The sequence below is a fragment of the Danio aesculapii genome, chromosome 11 (genome assembly GCF_903798145.1).
Source record: "Danio aesculapii chromosome 11, fDanAes4.1, whole genome shotgun sequence".
Taxonomy (NCBI): domain Eukaryota; kingdom Metazoa; phylum Chordata; class Actinopteri; order Cypriniformes; family Danionidae; genus Danio; species Danio aesculapii.
Genome location: NC_079445.1, coordinates 2,721,070 through 2,739,080, shown reverse-complemented (window position 1 = coordinate 2,739,080; position 18,011 = coordinate 2,721,070). Strand labels below are relative to the sequence as shown.

Genomic DNA, 18,011 nt, shown 5'->3' with positions numbered 1-18,011 from the left:
GTAAAAATTCAATTATATCTGGATGACTTAATTTGTGAACACATTCAGTTGTGCTTCTGATATCATGTTTGACTGCATGCATAATACAGTATGTTCTCTTAATAATACATTAAATTTGACCAATTTAAAATGCAAAAAAAAATAAGAGATACACTTCCTTTATTAAGTCAAATGTGGAATGTTTTACACAAACATAAATGATTTTGACAGTGAGTTCAGCACAATGATGCCACTGTTCAGTGCATTCCGCATTATTGGGCTCCTGAGAAACACTATTAACAGTAATAAGAATAAGATTGTATCTGAGACCTGGTCATATTCTGAAGCTCCGGGATAAAGCGGCCAACCCAGAAAAAGCTCTGCAATCACACAGCCCAGCGACCACATGTCAATGGCTTCACAAAACGGCAGACCTAGGATGATCTCAGGGGCTCTGATGATAAAAAAAAAACACATTTGTCAGACATCAAACACAAAAGTATTCCCTTTTATAAAACATTTAGTAACATGTAATCAGTAACTGATTACAATTCACAATTAATCTAACCACATTAATAAACTAAATGTAATCGTATACGTGACATCAAATAAGGGTTAGCACAAAAGTAATCTAAATGTAATCCACAAAGTAGTCCGGTTACATTAGCAGACATGTGTAATCCAAAAGAACCTGTTGAGGCTCTTGTAAAAATAAAATGAATATATTTTTATATCTGACAAAATAGGACAAGATTATAAATGTATTCTTCAATATACGTGACCTCAAACAATGGTTGGCAAAAAAAGTAATCAAAATGTAATCCATAAAGTAGTCTGGTTACATTACCATAAATGTGTTATACAAAATAATACATTAGTGACTACAATCGTTTATTTTGTTGTGTATTTTGCCGCTGTGCAATTTGTAGTGAGTAATACAAGATCTTGGATACATTTCTGGCAATGTAACCAGCCTACTTTGTGGATTACATTTAGATTACTAATCCTTATTTGAAGTCACATACGGTTGAATTACTAGCCCTCCAAAATTTATCATCATGTAATCAGTAACTGATTACAATTCATGAGTAATCTACCCAGCTATAATCTCCACATTCACAAACTACTTGTAATCAGACTACGGTTACTTTATGGTTACAAGATATTATATTATAGACTACAAAATTTGTAGTGTAATTTATAGTCAGTAACACAATATCGTGGATTACACATTTCTGGTAAAGTAACCAGACAACTTTGTGGATTACATTCAGATTACTTTAGTGCTAACTGTTATTTGAAGTCACATACAGTTGAATTAATAGCCCTCCAACATGACAAAACTTGTAATAACGTATTTTGTAGTCAGTAACTGATTACAACTCAAGTAATCTACCCAGCTATGATCTCCACATTCATAAACTACTTGTAATCGTGATCAGACTACAGTTACTTTGTGAATTACAAGATATTATATTACTGACTACAAAATTTGCCGTTGTGTAATTTGTAGCGAGTAATATAATATCTTGGATTAGTCATTTCTGCTAATGTAACCAAACTACTTTGTGGATTACATTTAGATTACTTTTGTGCTAACCCTTATTTGAAATCACATACAGTTGAATTACTAGCCCTCCAAAATGACAAAACTTGTCAATGTTATTTGTAGTCAGTAACTGATTACAATTCATGAGTAATCTACCCAGCTATGATCTCCACATTAATAAACTACTTGTAATAGTAATCAGACTACAGTTACTTTATTGATTACAAGATAATATATTACTGACTACAAAATTTGCTGTCGTGTAATTTGTAGTGAGTAACATAATATATAATAGCTTGGATTACACATTTTGGTCATGTAACCGAACTACTTTGTGGATTACATTTAGATTAATTTTGTGAATAATTAATCTAAATGTGGGCTAATAATTTTTTAATTATTAGCCCTCCAAAATGACAAAATTTGTCATGTAATTTGTAATCAGTAACTGATTACATGTCATGAGTAATCTACCCAGCTATGATCTCCACAATAATAAACTAATTGCAATCGTATATGTGACATCAAATAACGATTAGCACAAAAGTAATCGAAATGTAATCCAAAAAGTAGCCTGGTTACATTACCGTAACTGTGTAATCCAAAATAGTACATTATTGACTACAAAATTTGCCATTGAGTAATTTGTAGTCAGTAATATATAATCTTGGATTACACATTTTTTGATAATGTAACCGGACTACCTTGTGGATTACATTTAGATTACTTTTGTGCTAACCCTTATTTGAAGTCACATACAGGTGAATTACTAGCCCTCCAAAATTACAAAATTTGTCATGTAATTTGTAGTCAGTAACTGATTACAATTCACAAGTAATCTACCCTTATATGATCCCACACTACAGATTCCAAACAGTCCCTGCTCACCTGTAGTAGCGAGACTGGAGGTAAGTGGAGCACACAGCTTTAGAGACATGACTGGCCGATCCAAAATCGATAACTTTGACCCTGTAGGGCTGTCTGATGGGGTCCACCAGCATGATGTTCTCAGGCTTCAGATCGGCGTGGATGAGACCCAAACATTTCAGCTTCATCAGGGCTGTGGCCACCTGCTGCAGGATGGGCCGGATGTGGCGCAACGGCAATGGACTGAACTTACTGTGCTTCAAGAAGTCGTACAGGTTCTGCTCCAGCATCTCAAACACCAAGCACGTGTGGCCCTTATGCTGGAAACACTCGTAGGATCGCACAAAGTTGAACTCGTCCGCATTCTCCGCACTGAGACGGTTCAATATGCTCACCTAGAAGAGGGACAATGACAAATTAGTGGCTCCTAAGAAAAAAGGAAATAAAAATTAGCTAATTATTTATTTACCCTTAAGGCATGCTAAGTGTATCTGACTTTATTCTACCAATTTAATCAAGTTAACGTTATGTAATAAAATACACTTCATTGAATAAGTATACAGACATCACATATACACAATAAAACTGCAGGTTAATTATATTTGTAAAAAAATAACTGTTAAAAGCTTTCAAAAGTTAGTTATTTTTTCTTTATATCTGAAAAAACTAAACAGATTATCTTCAATGTGACATCAAATAAGGGTAACCGCAAAAGTAATCTAAATGTAATCCACAAAGTAGTCCAATTACATTACCATAACTGTGTAATATATTGCAAAGACATAAAATTACCGACTACAAAATTTGTCGTCATGTAATTTGTAATCAGTAATTGAGAATCTGAGTATCTGTTTCGCGCAGAATGCACACGTGTGGCCTCAACCATGATGATATAAACTATATTGGATAATACTGCGTCGCATTGGGAAATCATGTCGATATATATCCCCAGAACCCGATATACCGCCCAGCCCTACTTGTAAAAGTTAGAATACAGTTACTTTAAGGATTACGTGACTACATATTTACACAACGGCAGCACAAAATAAATCTAAATGTAATCCACAAAGTAGTCTGATTACACAGTTATGGGAATGTAATCAAAGATACACTACTGGCTACAAACTTTGTTGTCATGTAATTTGTAATAAGTAACTAATCGACCCAGCTATAATCTCCACATTTATAAACTATGTGTAATAGTAATCAGACTACAGTTACTTTATGCTTTACATAACTACATATTTATGTAAATAAAAGCAATAAGCACTTCACAATTCCCTAGTTTTTAATCTAGTTTTTTTTTTTTACGTTTTATTATTCATAATCCTGCCACTTATATACAATCATGATTCTTCGCATTTGCGATGTTAAACTTTAATTGATGATTTTAGCTGCATTTTTTGTTAATCGAATTCATATCCAACACGCAATTTACTGCGGGGAATCTTAAGGCTGATTTATACTTCTGCGGAGTGATCCCACGGCGCCTGCCTTGCATGTAGTCGTGCATTTATACTTCTGCATGCCGTTTTTGTTGCTCTGCAATAACACTTCTGAAACACTAGCTGGCAGTAGACTTTTATGTTCCTCTGTATAGAGTTTCATCGAGGGGGTTTTGTTTTTTCTGAACGCTACCTTAATGTAGAAGTAGCTAAAACTTGCTCATTCAAAGGCGGGAACCGGCGGACGTGCAGCAACTTGAATCATAAGGTAAACACAAAACAAAAGTTTCCATCTGGAGCTCCTTCACGAGACTCGACACTTGTAAACACTTGCTTCATCGGGCTCGTGGCTCCGCCCACACTCATCACCGCTAATAATCCAACCAATCACAGAGCTTGCGCTACGCATCATTGCAGCGTGTAGTTATATTTTTGAGAGGTGCGCTTAAAACAATTCAAACAAAATACATTTCATCATGATCAACAAAATATTTACTTCTCCACATACACTTAAAACAAATAAATTTAGCTTGATGAAATGCAGCAGGAAGAGGTACAAGCTACTTCTATTTCTACCAGAAACAAAAACACTCATTTCAAACTACAATTTGGAACAGACCAACTCTTTTTTCGAATACTATTTAGGACGAATAGTATGCGAATTGGAAAGCAGCATATAACATACCTCAATCTGTCCCTGACGTGCGTACGATGGATGATTCTTCAGGATTTTGATGGCCACGATCTCATTAGTTCCTCTTTTCCAGCACTTGGCAACCTGCCCAAACGTGCCTCGACCCAGAAACTCCAGGACTTCGTAGCTGTTGGAGACGGAGCAGAGGATCTCGTGCTGGACCAGCTGGTAGTCTCCTTCCCCGTTGGAGCTGCTGCTTTTGGTGGTGGGGGCCGAGTGGGGGATGGACTGGGCGGTGGTTCCTGCTCCTCCCGTCTGTGTGGAGAAAGCCGGAGCCGAGAGTTCCTCGAGAATCTGAACGCTGCTACTTCCGCTTCCACCTCCGCCAGAACTCTCCACCTCCTCATTCTTTCTCTTCACGCCACCATACCTATGCCCGCGGGACGAGTGGGACTCCGAGTGGTGAGTGTTGTTGTGAGATGTTCTGCGACTGGACCCACGCTGGAGGCTCCCGGTGCTGTCTGCCGCCCGAACCACCACCTGGCCCCGGGACCCTGGGGGGAAGACCAGGCCAGAGCTGCCGAAAGACAGACCGGCTGCAGGGTTGAAGCTGTACTGGCCCACAGAACTGTACGCTTCATTGGACGCATCCCAAGCACAGCTCTCCACTTTCATTTTTTTCACCCTGCAGAAGGCACTGGAAGACACCGACGGAGGGGAGAAAACCTGCAGCTGTGAAGCCATGCCTGCGGACAGAAAATAAACCAGATTTGTCATTGCCGAGTTGAGTAGGGCTGCATGATTTTGGAAACAATTACTTATTGGGCCAAAATCCTGTACTCAGCAGATCTCACAACTCAACCTACAATTAGAGGGATACAAAGTTAGCGTTAGCTCTACTATAAAAGATCTGGGTGTCATACAAGACAGCAATTTAACTTTTCAAAATCATACATCTATTGTCACAAAAACTGCTTTCTTTCATCTGAGAAATAGCGCTTACGAAGTATGCTATCCATCTCTGATGCAGAAAAGCTAGTCCATGCTTTTATGACTTCTAGGCTAGATTACTGTAATGCACTGTTTGCTGGCTGCCAGGCATTCTCTATTAACAAACTCAGCTAGTACAAAATGCAGCTGCCAGAGTTCTTACCAGGTCTAGAAAACATGACCACATCACCATAATTTTATCCTCCCTACATTGGCTGCCTGTTAAGTTTCATATTGAATTTAAAATATTGCTTTTACCTATAAAGCTTTAAATAATCTAGCTACTGTTTATCTAACAAATCTTCTGTCTCGCTACAATCCAACCTGCTTTTTAAGATCTCAAAACTCAGGGCTTCTGGTAGTACCTAGAATAGCACAGTCAAGTAAAGGAGGTCGAGCCTTCTCATTTATGGCTCCTAAACTCTGGAATAGCCTTCCTGATAACATCCGAGGCTCAGACACACACTCCCAATTCAAAACTAGATTAAAGACCTATCTGTTCAGTAAAGCACACACTCAATGCATCACTTAGCGGTATTATACATGAATGTGCTCCACCCAGGTTTCTTCATCTCATTTACACTATGAACAGCAGCTACGCTAATTATTCTCTTTATTCTCCATTTCCACCTGGGGATACTCATCTTGAGGCCCTCAGACTATGCAGCGCCACTGATTCGATCCAAGACCAGCGACGAGACGATCCCAAGGTTTCCATATCCTGGACGAGACCATATCCTGAGCAGAGTGGAGGTCTTGGAGGAGTGGAGAGCACAAAACTGATTCCTGTGACGCTCCAGGGACAGACGAGTCTTCGCTGAGGCCAGCTTCCAGCGCCTTGACTGCAGCTCTGCACAGGACGTTTGGCCAGCGGAGAAATGGTCGTGCCCAACTGAGCCTGGTTTCTGTCAAGGTTTATTAATTCTATACTTTTGCCAATTGGTGAAGTTTTTTCCTCACCGTTGTCTACACTGGCTTGCCATTGGATCTGTAGAGCTGCGCATCGATGGCTTTGCTCTTCAGTGTTTGGACTCTCAGTAGTGATTATTAAACCACACTGAAAACTGAACTACACTCTTTCAATTTGCTATGATCTTTTATGTGAAGCTGCTTTGACACAATCTACATTGTAAAAGCGCTATACAAATAAAGGTGAATTGAATTGACATTGTGATATTTTGTTTGTCTTAGTGTTATCACGATACTGGTATTCAGTACAAATCGTTACTAAAATTTTAAAACGTCCATTTCTTGCTAACATTAGAGCGCTGTTGCGCACATTCTTAAACAGTTCTAATCTGCCATTGTGTTCACACGATCAACAGAAATGATTGTGATTGGCCGTGAAGGTCCTTAGTTTACCAAATTCACTGCTGTTCACTGAGTATAACCACAGATACTGGAACACTGGAGCGTTTCAAACTTATAGTAGTATGAAGTTGAGTAACAGTGCGTTTCACTTGCATGTTTCAATCCATTCATATGGAAGTTTAGCATAAACACTCACGCAGTGTAAAGCGGCACAGAGAAATTGCTGAGAGCAGCTGAGAGCATTAGAAAGGTTGTGCATTTCTCTACTCCTCTACATTCCTCTTCAAACATTGAGCGAAAAGCCACTGGTTTGACAACCAATCGCTGTGAAAATTAGTATGTTTCAATGTGTTTGCGGAACTGGTGGATGAGCTGAAATCAATTACATAAGCTCTTATGAAATGAATTCCTAAAATTGCTATGTTTGCTCTGGATTTAACATTCTTCAACACATTTAGTACAATTTAAGTACACAAGTCTTCAAAATACAGAACGCTGATCTAATGTTTTTATTTATATTTTAATAAGAAAAAAATCTTACATATTGCACCATAAAGTTTTACCTGCTGAAATGTTACCACAACCAGACAGAAAATCTGACAGTGATGATCAAAACAACCATGTTTAAATATTACCTTTAACGATGGTATATTGTGTAACCATCAGTGTTTTGGTTACGACAAAAACACACTTCACAGATTGTTTCTCATCTAAAGCAAGTCTAGAAAACACGCACAAGCTACTAATCTACAAAACACTAAAAGTTCCACAAAACTAACCAAACATTCAATGAATGCAATCGTAAAAGCACAGGGTTTATTTTAATATAATAAAAGCATTCTGACAGAACTCAAGATATTAGTCTAATTCTTAACCATTCATAAAGCTATCGGCTTAAAACAGACACGCTGAAGAGATCCACATAAAAATACTAGCGTGGATAAAATACTGTTTCTGAACCAAAATATACAAGTTAATCTGTATAGTACTTGCAACGCTGTTTACTAATTGAGGTAAAGTTGGTTTTATATTTGCACATTCGTTAATTTTAGCCGTCTCTATATTGTATACCACGCTAATTTGAATGTTCGGTCTTAGGTCACAAGTAAACATGACTTCAAAACAACATTAGCTCTATTTCATTGACTGTGAACAATGTTGTACTTTGATAGTCATTAGCTGCTAATATGATTTCAGTATTTAGAATTAAAAATTATAAGAATACTTCTCTCAAATTATTATTATGATTATAAAACGAACTTTACCTCAATTGTTTATTTATAATACAGCATACTGTAATGTTAACTAATGAACTGATAGTAGGGCTGGATGATAAAATCGGTATCGATATTTATTGACCGAACAACATTGTCGATAATGATTTTTAAAAAAAAGTTTGGTATGAAGCGCTATAGTTTTATTAAAATGTGGCTGCTGAGCGCGCACCTTGAAGCAATGCCAATAAGCTTAGGGTGACTTGTCATTTCCAATGGAGGCGTGGAACTGGGAGTGACACGCACATGTTGTGCAAGGGGCGCATACGTGACACGTGTGCATTTTTCAGGTACCCCTAGTTGAAACGCACCAGAACTTTTCAGAATGCCACAAGGGCACCGCGATTCATGCAAGTAGAACTAACCAATCAGCTTCACACTTTGTATGGAATATACACATTTCAGTAATAACGGTAGACTAATTACCGCAGACAAACACAGCGCACCCAAACACTTCATCAGTTTTTACTTTTCTCCATAAGCATGCTTGCATCGAAGCTGCAGCAATGATGTGTCCGTTTGTCATCCTCTGAGATATGATGGTCGGCTAGTTATGAGAGACGCCATAGAAAATGGCGAAGGAAACCACGCGCTTGTCACTTCAGGTCAGAATAGCAGCATATGCGAAAATGAGTGTCCTATAGCAGCAGTGAGGAGATTGTCAATAAAAAAAAATAGATGTAAGGATGTCGCCAGAGTGGCTTTTTGGTTTCTTTTCTTGTGCATCCCAGCCACTAGCACCACACCTGTTTTTAGCATAGGGGGTAATATAGTCACTCAACTTCACATTATTTTTGAATAATATTTATTTGAATAACAATGGTTGGTTCCTTTACTTGAAAGCTCAGATTTGATTATCATAATTTCTTTGGTTTACAGAGTTGGAGGTTTACGGTATCATTATTATTGACCCCCCCTACAGATGTTGATCTACCTTTACCATTGCACACACTTTGTAACATTTTATTTATCAAGCTTAAGAGTCTGTTTAACCACTTTTTTACATATCTTGCAAGAAAATGTATTCTTTTGTTGTGGTCCTCTCATAACATTACTCGGTCAATATGTGGATAAATCAGATTGCCATTTTCGTACCCTTAGAAAAAACTGACTTATAACTTGCGTCAGAAATCTGATGATTTCTGGCATATCTGGAATCCTCTATGGGAGTTTTTGGAGAATGTATCTTGAAAGACTATTTTTATTTTATTTTAATTAATTTATTTTTTGTTAATTTTACCCTTCACAAAAGACTTGAATTACTAGCCGATGGACGATTGTATAATAGATGGCTATATTATTGTATATGTTGACATGAGACACCTATACCACTGTTCTGCCATTGTAAATCTTTAAATAAATGTAAAAAAAAAAAAAGTCTCTTTAACACTTATGATTATTATAAAGAGATCATATAGTTAGTTATTAAAAATAAATATATTTACTATTAAAACGATTTGCCTCAGTAATGTTGGAAAATTAAAATGAAGTGGTTAAATTACAAAAAATCCTAATATTCCTAAATGTATTGTCAAAAGAATATTCAATAATTATGGATATTGAATGATATGAAACATGATAATGAAAGAATTATTTTGCAATATCGCCCAACCCTTACTGATAGTGTAATAAATACTGTACTTCAATTTTACCAGTTAACTGTGGTGTATTGGAGTAGTATATACTATACCTTATAGTTGTAGAAAACTGTGTATTGGGAAATGTGTTTATATTTCAATAGCTGTTGTGTTATAGTCATAGTACTTTTCATAGTACATAGTACTTGTGTTAAAGTCATAGTACTTTACAACAGTATGGGTCAGAAACACTGTAGTGTTTTTTTCATGTGGGATGTCCCTCGCGACTGCAGTGCAGACACATCATATCCAAACATATAAAACAAAAATCACCATCATCCAATCGAAAAATGTAAAGATTACCACACAAAAAACACTTGTAGTAATGCGTCTAAACCAAATTTTAAACCGATACTAAACCAATGTACATGTACAACAACCAAACGGCTCCACCCTTTTCGAGAAAACGCTAATGAGGGGAAGAAAATATAAAAATAAAATAAACAAAATAATGTCAAATGTAGACCAAACAATGCTTTTCCTACTTTATATCTTTAAACATTAACATGGCAGTCGATGAATTAATTACACGACATTATCTTCGTATCTGCAGACGTCATTATTTTGCTGTAACGTTGTTTCTTAAATAAAATATCGGTCGAAAAGTAATAAATCGTCAAATGTACAGTTACAATGCAACATGTTAAATATTAAGTGAATAAAAAATAACCAGAGAAGTAACGTTAGCTGGAAAAAATGACCAGAGATGTAATAAAACAAACCTCTCAAACACCAAAAACATTTTCAAACTCATTATATGTCTAAATTAGCGTGATTAAAGACACTCTGAGGGCATGTGCATTATGGATGCTTATTGTTAAGTATATTAATACCTGAGCGTGTTGATGATCCGGGTGTATGAGGTTAGAGGAGCTTTAAATCCCTCAGATCTGGATTCTAGGCCTTCATTGTTACTGAGCTGCTCCGGCCCTACAGTTAACTCGACAATAAACAGCGATCGGTATAAAAATACGGCTCCATCAGTGACTATGAAGGGCGTCCAGGCACACTCCTCATAAAATCGTCGACTTCTGTCCTCGAATTAAAAATCCCTGATTAAAATCCCGTTGTTTTGTGCTCCCCGGAACATCCGAAGCCTGGTTATCAGCTGCTTCGGTCAGGCTTCCTGTCCACGGGCCCGAAGTGCGCATGCGCAGACTGCTTAACACGTTTTGTAACACGCAGGGAGATTACAAGTTGATGATGTGAAAATACCGTCACCATGCCCTCTAAAAACATGTTTCTCGGGTCTACTGGAAACACATCACTGCTAGCTTGACGTACAGTGAGATGACTATATTATGAGTGAATATTTACAAAGTGACAAATGAGGATTACATTTAAAGGGGACCTATTATGCCCTGTTTACAAAACGGAAAATAAGTCTCTGATGTCCAAAGAGTGTGTGTTTGTGTGTGTGAAGTTTCAGCTCAAAATACCACACAAATAATGTTTTATAATTCTTTGAAACTGACCCTTTTATGCTTTGACCCTAAGCCCAATAATATCTAGCTGCAGGCCCGCAGAACCACACACGTTTCGGGCACACACGATCTAGGTAAACCATATGATGTTACGACGGATGTTAATGTTATTAACGTCTTCTCGGACATCGTCATCAATATAATTTTATATATTGTTGGTAAATATTGTACACAATCAACAAAAGTGTTCACTATTTCACAAATATTATATATATATATATATATATATCTATATTTACATTTAGTCATTTAGCAGAGGGGGACCTGTATATACACACACACACACACACACACATACTGGTTTTTGTGAATTACCAGGACACTGCAGCCCAAACTGGTGTGTTGGTGTATTAGGGGGACACCCCTTTTCACTTGCTGTACAGAGATGTGATGAAGATCAAAAAATCTATTTTGACCCATACAACACAGATTTCACTTTAAAGTTTGTTTACACAAAACACAATCTATAATGTAACAACCTGAAAATATACCCAATTATGAGGACTATTAATAATTTGACACACAAGCCCCGCCTACGACACAAAACTGTATTATAAAGACTAATGTGATTTCTAAGGACACTAGCTATACAACACACAAAAGTGTCATTTGAGTGTATTAAAGGGACATACCTGATCTATGAGGACCAATGGTTTAACACATACACAATAGTAAAGACTGTGTGTTAAAGGGACATACCTGATCTATGAGGACCAATAGTTTAACACATACACAATAGTAAAGACTGTGTGTTAAAGGGACATACCTGATATATGAGGGCCAATGGTTTAACACATACACAATAGTAAAGACTGTGTGTTAAAGGGACATACCTGATATATGAGGGCCAATGGTTTAACACATACACAATAGTAAAGACTGTGTGTTAAAGGGACATACCTGATATATGAGGGCCAATGGTTTAACACATACACAATAGTAAAGACTGTGTATTAAAGGGACATACCTGATCTATGAGGACCAATGGTCAGACTCAGCACATGGTCCACACATTGTGCAAGTATGTAAAATAATTTTGTATAGTACTGTAAAAACCTTCCCTTTAATAGTGTGTATTCAAGGGTGTACTATTTGGGAGTGACATAAGGGATAGTCTGTCTGTCTATCTATCGATCTATCCACAATGCAAGTCTAGCCGGTTGTTTGCAGACAAACCCAGAGTGGGTGATCATATTTTAAGCAAAGAATCAACATTCAAACCAGCGGTGGACATATAACAGTATGCACGGTCTGTGAACAACGAGCAAAGTTTAATTTTAACAACATTACAGTAGTTGCCCTTAATATTTTACATCACAAGACCATTTTGTGTATCAAGAAACATCCTGTGTACTGTGTGTAACGAAAAAACAAACGCTCTTAATGCAAGTGTAAAGAGGGGATCTTAAATAATTTAACTGTTCCTAAAACATAACAGTTAAACTAAACATTGCTAAAAGCATATCCATCAACAAACTTCAACAGCAGAAGAATATTCCGCTTGCATATAAACAAAAAGTAAAAAAACAAAAACACCTAATGAGAAGGTTTCTTTTTTAGGGTTAAGCCTCGATTCCTGACAAAATCCCTAATGTTTTGGAGTGTGCGAGTAGCCAAAGCTGGATGCTCAGCATTCTTGCACTGCTGGCATTCAATTTTAGTGGCGAGTTTACCCCCTGCTATGTGGTCGCGGAAGTGCCTCTGTACTGCTGAAATTTCAGTTGAAGACCAGGCTCGTTTCTGCTTCCTTTTAGCATCGTCCAGATTTTTTTCAGCAGAATTTTTGTGATTCCCTACAAAAGAGAAAAACAGGTTCCTGAACCCTGGGGTGAACATCATGACGACCAGAGCTCCTCTGCCTCTTTTCCCAACCAGCCACACTCTTACCAACCCTTGTCTTTAGTCAAGTCTTATTGTATAGATCACTAATCCGTAAGAGTAAAAAATTATGGGCTGCTGTTTTCATTAATCATGTTTGTTTTAGTAATAGGAGCAATTTATTTATTACGTTTTTTTGTTACATCCTTGTAAAATTGGATTTAACTGTTGGCCCAATGTTACATTCCTCATATATCACATATCAAATTGTAAATAAAAGAATGAAATTGAAGACCTGACTTCATGGTTGCTTATTTCCTAATATAGATTTAGGCCTGTCACTATTTAATTCGTTTAATTTGTCATGTTTAATTAATCATAAAGTCTTCTCAACACAGCATTTCCGCTCCACAAAACAAAACTGCTGCAACTAAACAAAGTTTTGCCAACTGTGCGCTAGCTTAAAGTTCAGAGCTTATAAGAGACCGAGGCTAATATGCACGCACACAGGATTAACTATGGCTGAGGCACCAAACAGTGAAACGGTTTCCTCTGAAGAAGCCCCTGAAAACTTTTTGCAAAACGTGCCATAAAAAGGTTGCTGATAAAGGATCGAACACATCTAATCTGATGCAGGACCTGCAGGATCACCATCCAGCTTTGCACGCTCAAGTAAAGGTTATGCATAAGTTCAATTCTGTGACAAATTACTTGAATGAAATATGTTGGTAGGAAATTAAATGTTAATGAATCAACACTGTAGTGGTGAGAGTTGTGCATGGCTTTCAGTGCAACCTAAACAAACTGTGTTAGACGAATTATTACAAATTATTAAAATGATTATGTATGAATGAAAGCTCGCACTTCAAAACAAACCCAGGATTTGAATAAAGCAGTGGCCTATTTCTCCAAAGATATGATGCCATTTCAGATTGTGGAAAAACCTGGATTTCCTGATCTGATGAAAAAGGCAGTGCCACAATACAATGTTCCTACAAGAAGCTCCACAAACAAAATCCCAGCCATGTAAAAGGTAGTACAAGCAAGTGTGGAGGACCACCTGGCAGAGGGTGTGTGGTTTGGGGTTACCACAGATCTGTGGACCAGCCATGGTGGTGGAGGAGAACCCTTTACAGTTCACTACCTCTCTACTGTTTGGAAGCTAAAGACTCACTGTTTTGAGACTCTTTTTTTTTCAGAAGACCACAGCAGAGCATATCACTGAAATAATAGAAAACATGCTCCTGGACTGGAAGATAAAAAAAAGAGAACCTGTCTGAAATTACAACAGACAATGCCAGTAATATGAAGAAAGCTTTGCATTATTTCCATGTGTTTGGTTTCCTTGCAGTGAGGGCCTCATCCACCATCACCAAAAAGAGCCTGTCTGGGCTATTACAGCAAATCACCAGTGCAAAGAAGAACAGGTCACAAGCTTCAGCACATGAAATGCTATCAAACATGTGGAAAACATTCCAATGGTTTCAAAAGTGGCCAGATAGTACCATGGTTTTCCTGCAACAAGTGTGCCCTCGGAAAGGGTGTTTAGCGCAAATGGCCACATCCTGTCTCCTCATCAGTCAAGACTGAGTACTGAGAATGTGAACATGCTTACATTTCTGCATGCTTACTGTACTGCATTATTCATTTTCAAAAGGAGGCTATATTGTAAAGTCAAAAGCCAGTTAGAGCTTTTTCATTTTCAATGTCTCTACTCTGGTCCAAAAAGAAAAAAAAAAAAAACACTCAATGAAAATACCAAACAATTTTGTAATATAGTTGATCACAAGTGCCTTTAACTACAGTTGTTCTCTTCAATAGGTAATTTTTTTTATTCTTATTTTTATTAATTTATTATTCTGTTATTTATTTTCAGTGTAAAATTGTTACTGGACTGGAAATGGACTATTATTTGTTTTTTATCATTATTTTGTGCTATATTATTTTGTTACTGAGCAGCAATAAATAACACTTTAAAATATGAGTTTTCACATGATTTTCTTAACTAATAGTGTTTTGAAATGAATTAATGAATAATAATCACTAAGATAACCGCAAAACCATGATTATTCCTCAGACTATAATCGTACAACCAAAATCTATAATTGTTGCATCCCTACCTGTCACAATATTCAATATATCGACCTATCGCACAATAAATGTACATGACCTCAATTTTTGGTAATGCAATACATCACCATTTATATTTACATAAAAAAAACAATAACATAAAAAATGTTAAATAGGGATTGTGTTTCTCAGCAATAGTGTTTATGTTATCTTATTTTTCAGAGGAAAAAAAGAAAAAATCTGTAGATGGAAAAATCTCCATAACAGTTCTTAGTCCATTTGTCTTTTTTCTATTTGTAAGAAAATGTGGATTTACTGTTTATTCAAGTTTTTTAAGGTATCTAATATTTGGACACTTAATTTTCATGATCTAAATAATTTATGAATGAAATCTTTGTTCATCAATTGAAAGTGTGTGGCCTTCTTGCATTATTATGCTGTTATATTATGATTTTACATTCATTGGCATAAAACGGTCTTAAAATGTCAATAATATCACTTATTGCGATTATTTTATGGGGCAATATATCGACCAACAAAATGTTATCATGACAGGCCTATATAGAAAACATTAAAAAAAAAAAAATTCTCATCATACCTTGAGATGAGCCTCCAAAGGAAGTCTCAATATCTGTGAATAGACAAATAAAACCCTATAACAAACAGAAGTATTGCTTGGTCTGCATGAATTAAATTAAACCTTAATGGATATGCTGGCTGAGTGAGGTAGATGATCATACCATCTGAGGTGCCTGGTGGGTTCACAACAGGCTGCCTAGCTTTCTTCATTCCTGTGGCATGAATAGTATGGCTTTGTATATAGGTTCTGATGAAACATACTCAAACATTTGATAAATTATTCTACACATTTAAGTGGAAACTTTAAATCTCTAGCAAAAAATCCTCCTTTATTATAAAACCAGCTAAAATGATTGATCTAAAGAATTCCCTAGTACAGTGTTCTTTCTTTATATGATTGTGTGCTTTTACCAGGTTGTTCGTGCTCTTCCCTCCTGCTGTGATATTTGTCCTTCATGCAATGATCTTAAAAAAAAATACACATTCAAAACATGGAAACACTTCATGGCAAGTGTGAATCTCATGAATTATCAGGAACTAACACAAGCTCAGTCTTTCATTCATGACTTCATGGATGAAAAACACCTTAAGACATTAAGACGAGTACATCATCATGATTTATGTTTATTATGCACAATCATGATTTTCATTGTTCACAAAAAACAAGGTCTTTACTATACATTGTAGATAAACCTATGCTCATGGTACATGTTTCAATTCAATTCATTTTGAATTATTAAAAGGAATAAAGAAAAATAATCAATATTACCTCATGCATGCATACAGGCTAGAACAGTATATCAATTAATGTGAGAACTGAATATGAGATATCAAGTTCATGTCTTCTTCATAGTAGCCTATGAAAATAGGCTATATATAGACAGAGCACAACACTGGCCAATCACAGCACAGAGTATGCAAAATTTGTTGACATCCAAATACAGCAGTCTTACATCCAAATACAGACTGTATATGTCACTCATTCTTTACACAGTGCAGAGATTGTGAATACAACGGCTAAACAAAATTTGTTTGCAACAATCAGTTTAAGCACAGGCAATTACCATTCTGATTAGCTGTCCCAACCAGAATCTCTCTGCACTGTGTAAACAAATAAGTAACGTATACACGAGACAGAATACTACTATGCCAGAGCATGTATTTGGTTTTGTCTGTGCATGTTTTTTGACTCTCAAAGCCATGGGACCCATTGATTGCCATATATGACTGAAAGACTGCAGCGGTTTGAGTTAAAAATCTTTGTTTGTGTTCTACTCAAGAAACAAAGTCATCTACATCACTGACTCCTGGGGGTAAGCAGTTAAACATCACATTTTCATTTCTGGGTGAACTATCGCTTTAATAACACACTGTTTATCAGTATTCCAGTGGACCAGGTTACCACCGTACTTGAGGGGTCACACATAATGAGGTCATGAGAAATTAATGCTTAGTTAATGATGACTACTGTATTTGGATGTCAACATAATTCACATACCCCAGTGTTGGGGGTCTGTCCTTTTACATGCAGGCTGCTATGAAGACGTGATGTGAAGACATATACGTGCTCATCACTCATCATCACAACTCACATTAATTACTGTTACTGATATACTTTTCTAACCTGTATGCATGCATGATTATGCAGATTTTTGTATATTCCTTTAATAATTCAAGCAGTCTTACTTGATTGAAAAAAATAATAATTCAGTACATGTACCATAAGCATAGCTTTACCCATAATGGATATTAAAAATCTTGTTTTCTGTGAAAAAGAAAACATCATGATCATGCATAATAACCTATTAATCATGATGATGTACTCCTCTTAGTGAATGTCTTAAGGTGTTTTTCATCTATGACGTCATGAATAAAAGATTTTGAACTCATGCTAGTTCCTGATAATTGAGATTTTAATGGATGAAGTAATACATAATTCTCTATTAATTTATGCATTCATTCATGGTAATTCATGTACCCATACTGTAAGGTGTTCCCCAAAAACTTGCATCATTTACACAATATTACAATTTAAGCAATCAAAAGCAATTTAAACTGAATTTTAAACATTTATAACACTCATTTTGGTTTCTAAAGTATATATACTTTTGATATATGTGGGTTTGAAGTTAAAGTTTTAGTATTGTCATACCTTTAGATGGGCCTCCTAAGGCAGGGTCTGTATCTGTGAATAGAAAAATAAAATACTATAACAAACAGCAGCAGTGTTTGGTCTATATGAATTATGCTTCTGTAACATCTCTGAACTACTGTATAATGTTTTGGTGCATCACATGGCCCACTTCTTACACTGACATTACTGATTTGATGTTTGTATGTTTATGTGTTTTTACCTGTTTCTGTTTGTGTCTGT

The 18,011-nt window shown here is 36.4% G+C and overlaps 1 protein-coding gene across 5 annotated transcripts in view; it reads right to left on the bottom strand.

Annotated features, from left to right (window-relative positions):
• Positions 1 to 10,822, bottom strand: part of hipk1b (homeodomain interacting protein kinase 1b) — a 35,956-nt gene extending 25,134 nt beyond the window's left edge. For all 5 annotated transcript variants that reach the window (XM_056468738.1, XM_056468739.1, XM_056468740.1 and 2 more), the window contains exons 1-4: positions 10,520 to 10,822; positions 4,526 to 5,220; positions 2,417 to 2,790; positions 310 to 433 (exon numbers count right to left, since the gene is read on the bottom strand). In XM_056468738.1, the coding sequence (XP_056324713.1) occupies positions 310 to 433; positions 2,417 to 2,790; positions 4,526 to 5,218 (1,191 nt within the window). In that variant the 5' untranslated portion in view covers positions 5,219 to 5,220; positions 10,520 to 10,822. The remainder of the gene's footprint in view (positions 1 to 309; positions 434 to 2,416; positions 2,791 to 4,525; positions 5,221 to 10,519) is intronic.
• Between the last annotated feature and the right edge of the window lie 7,189 nt (positions 10,823 to 18,011).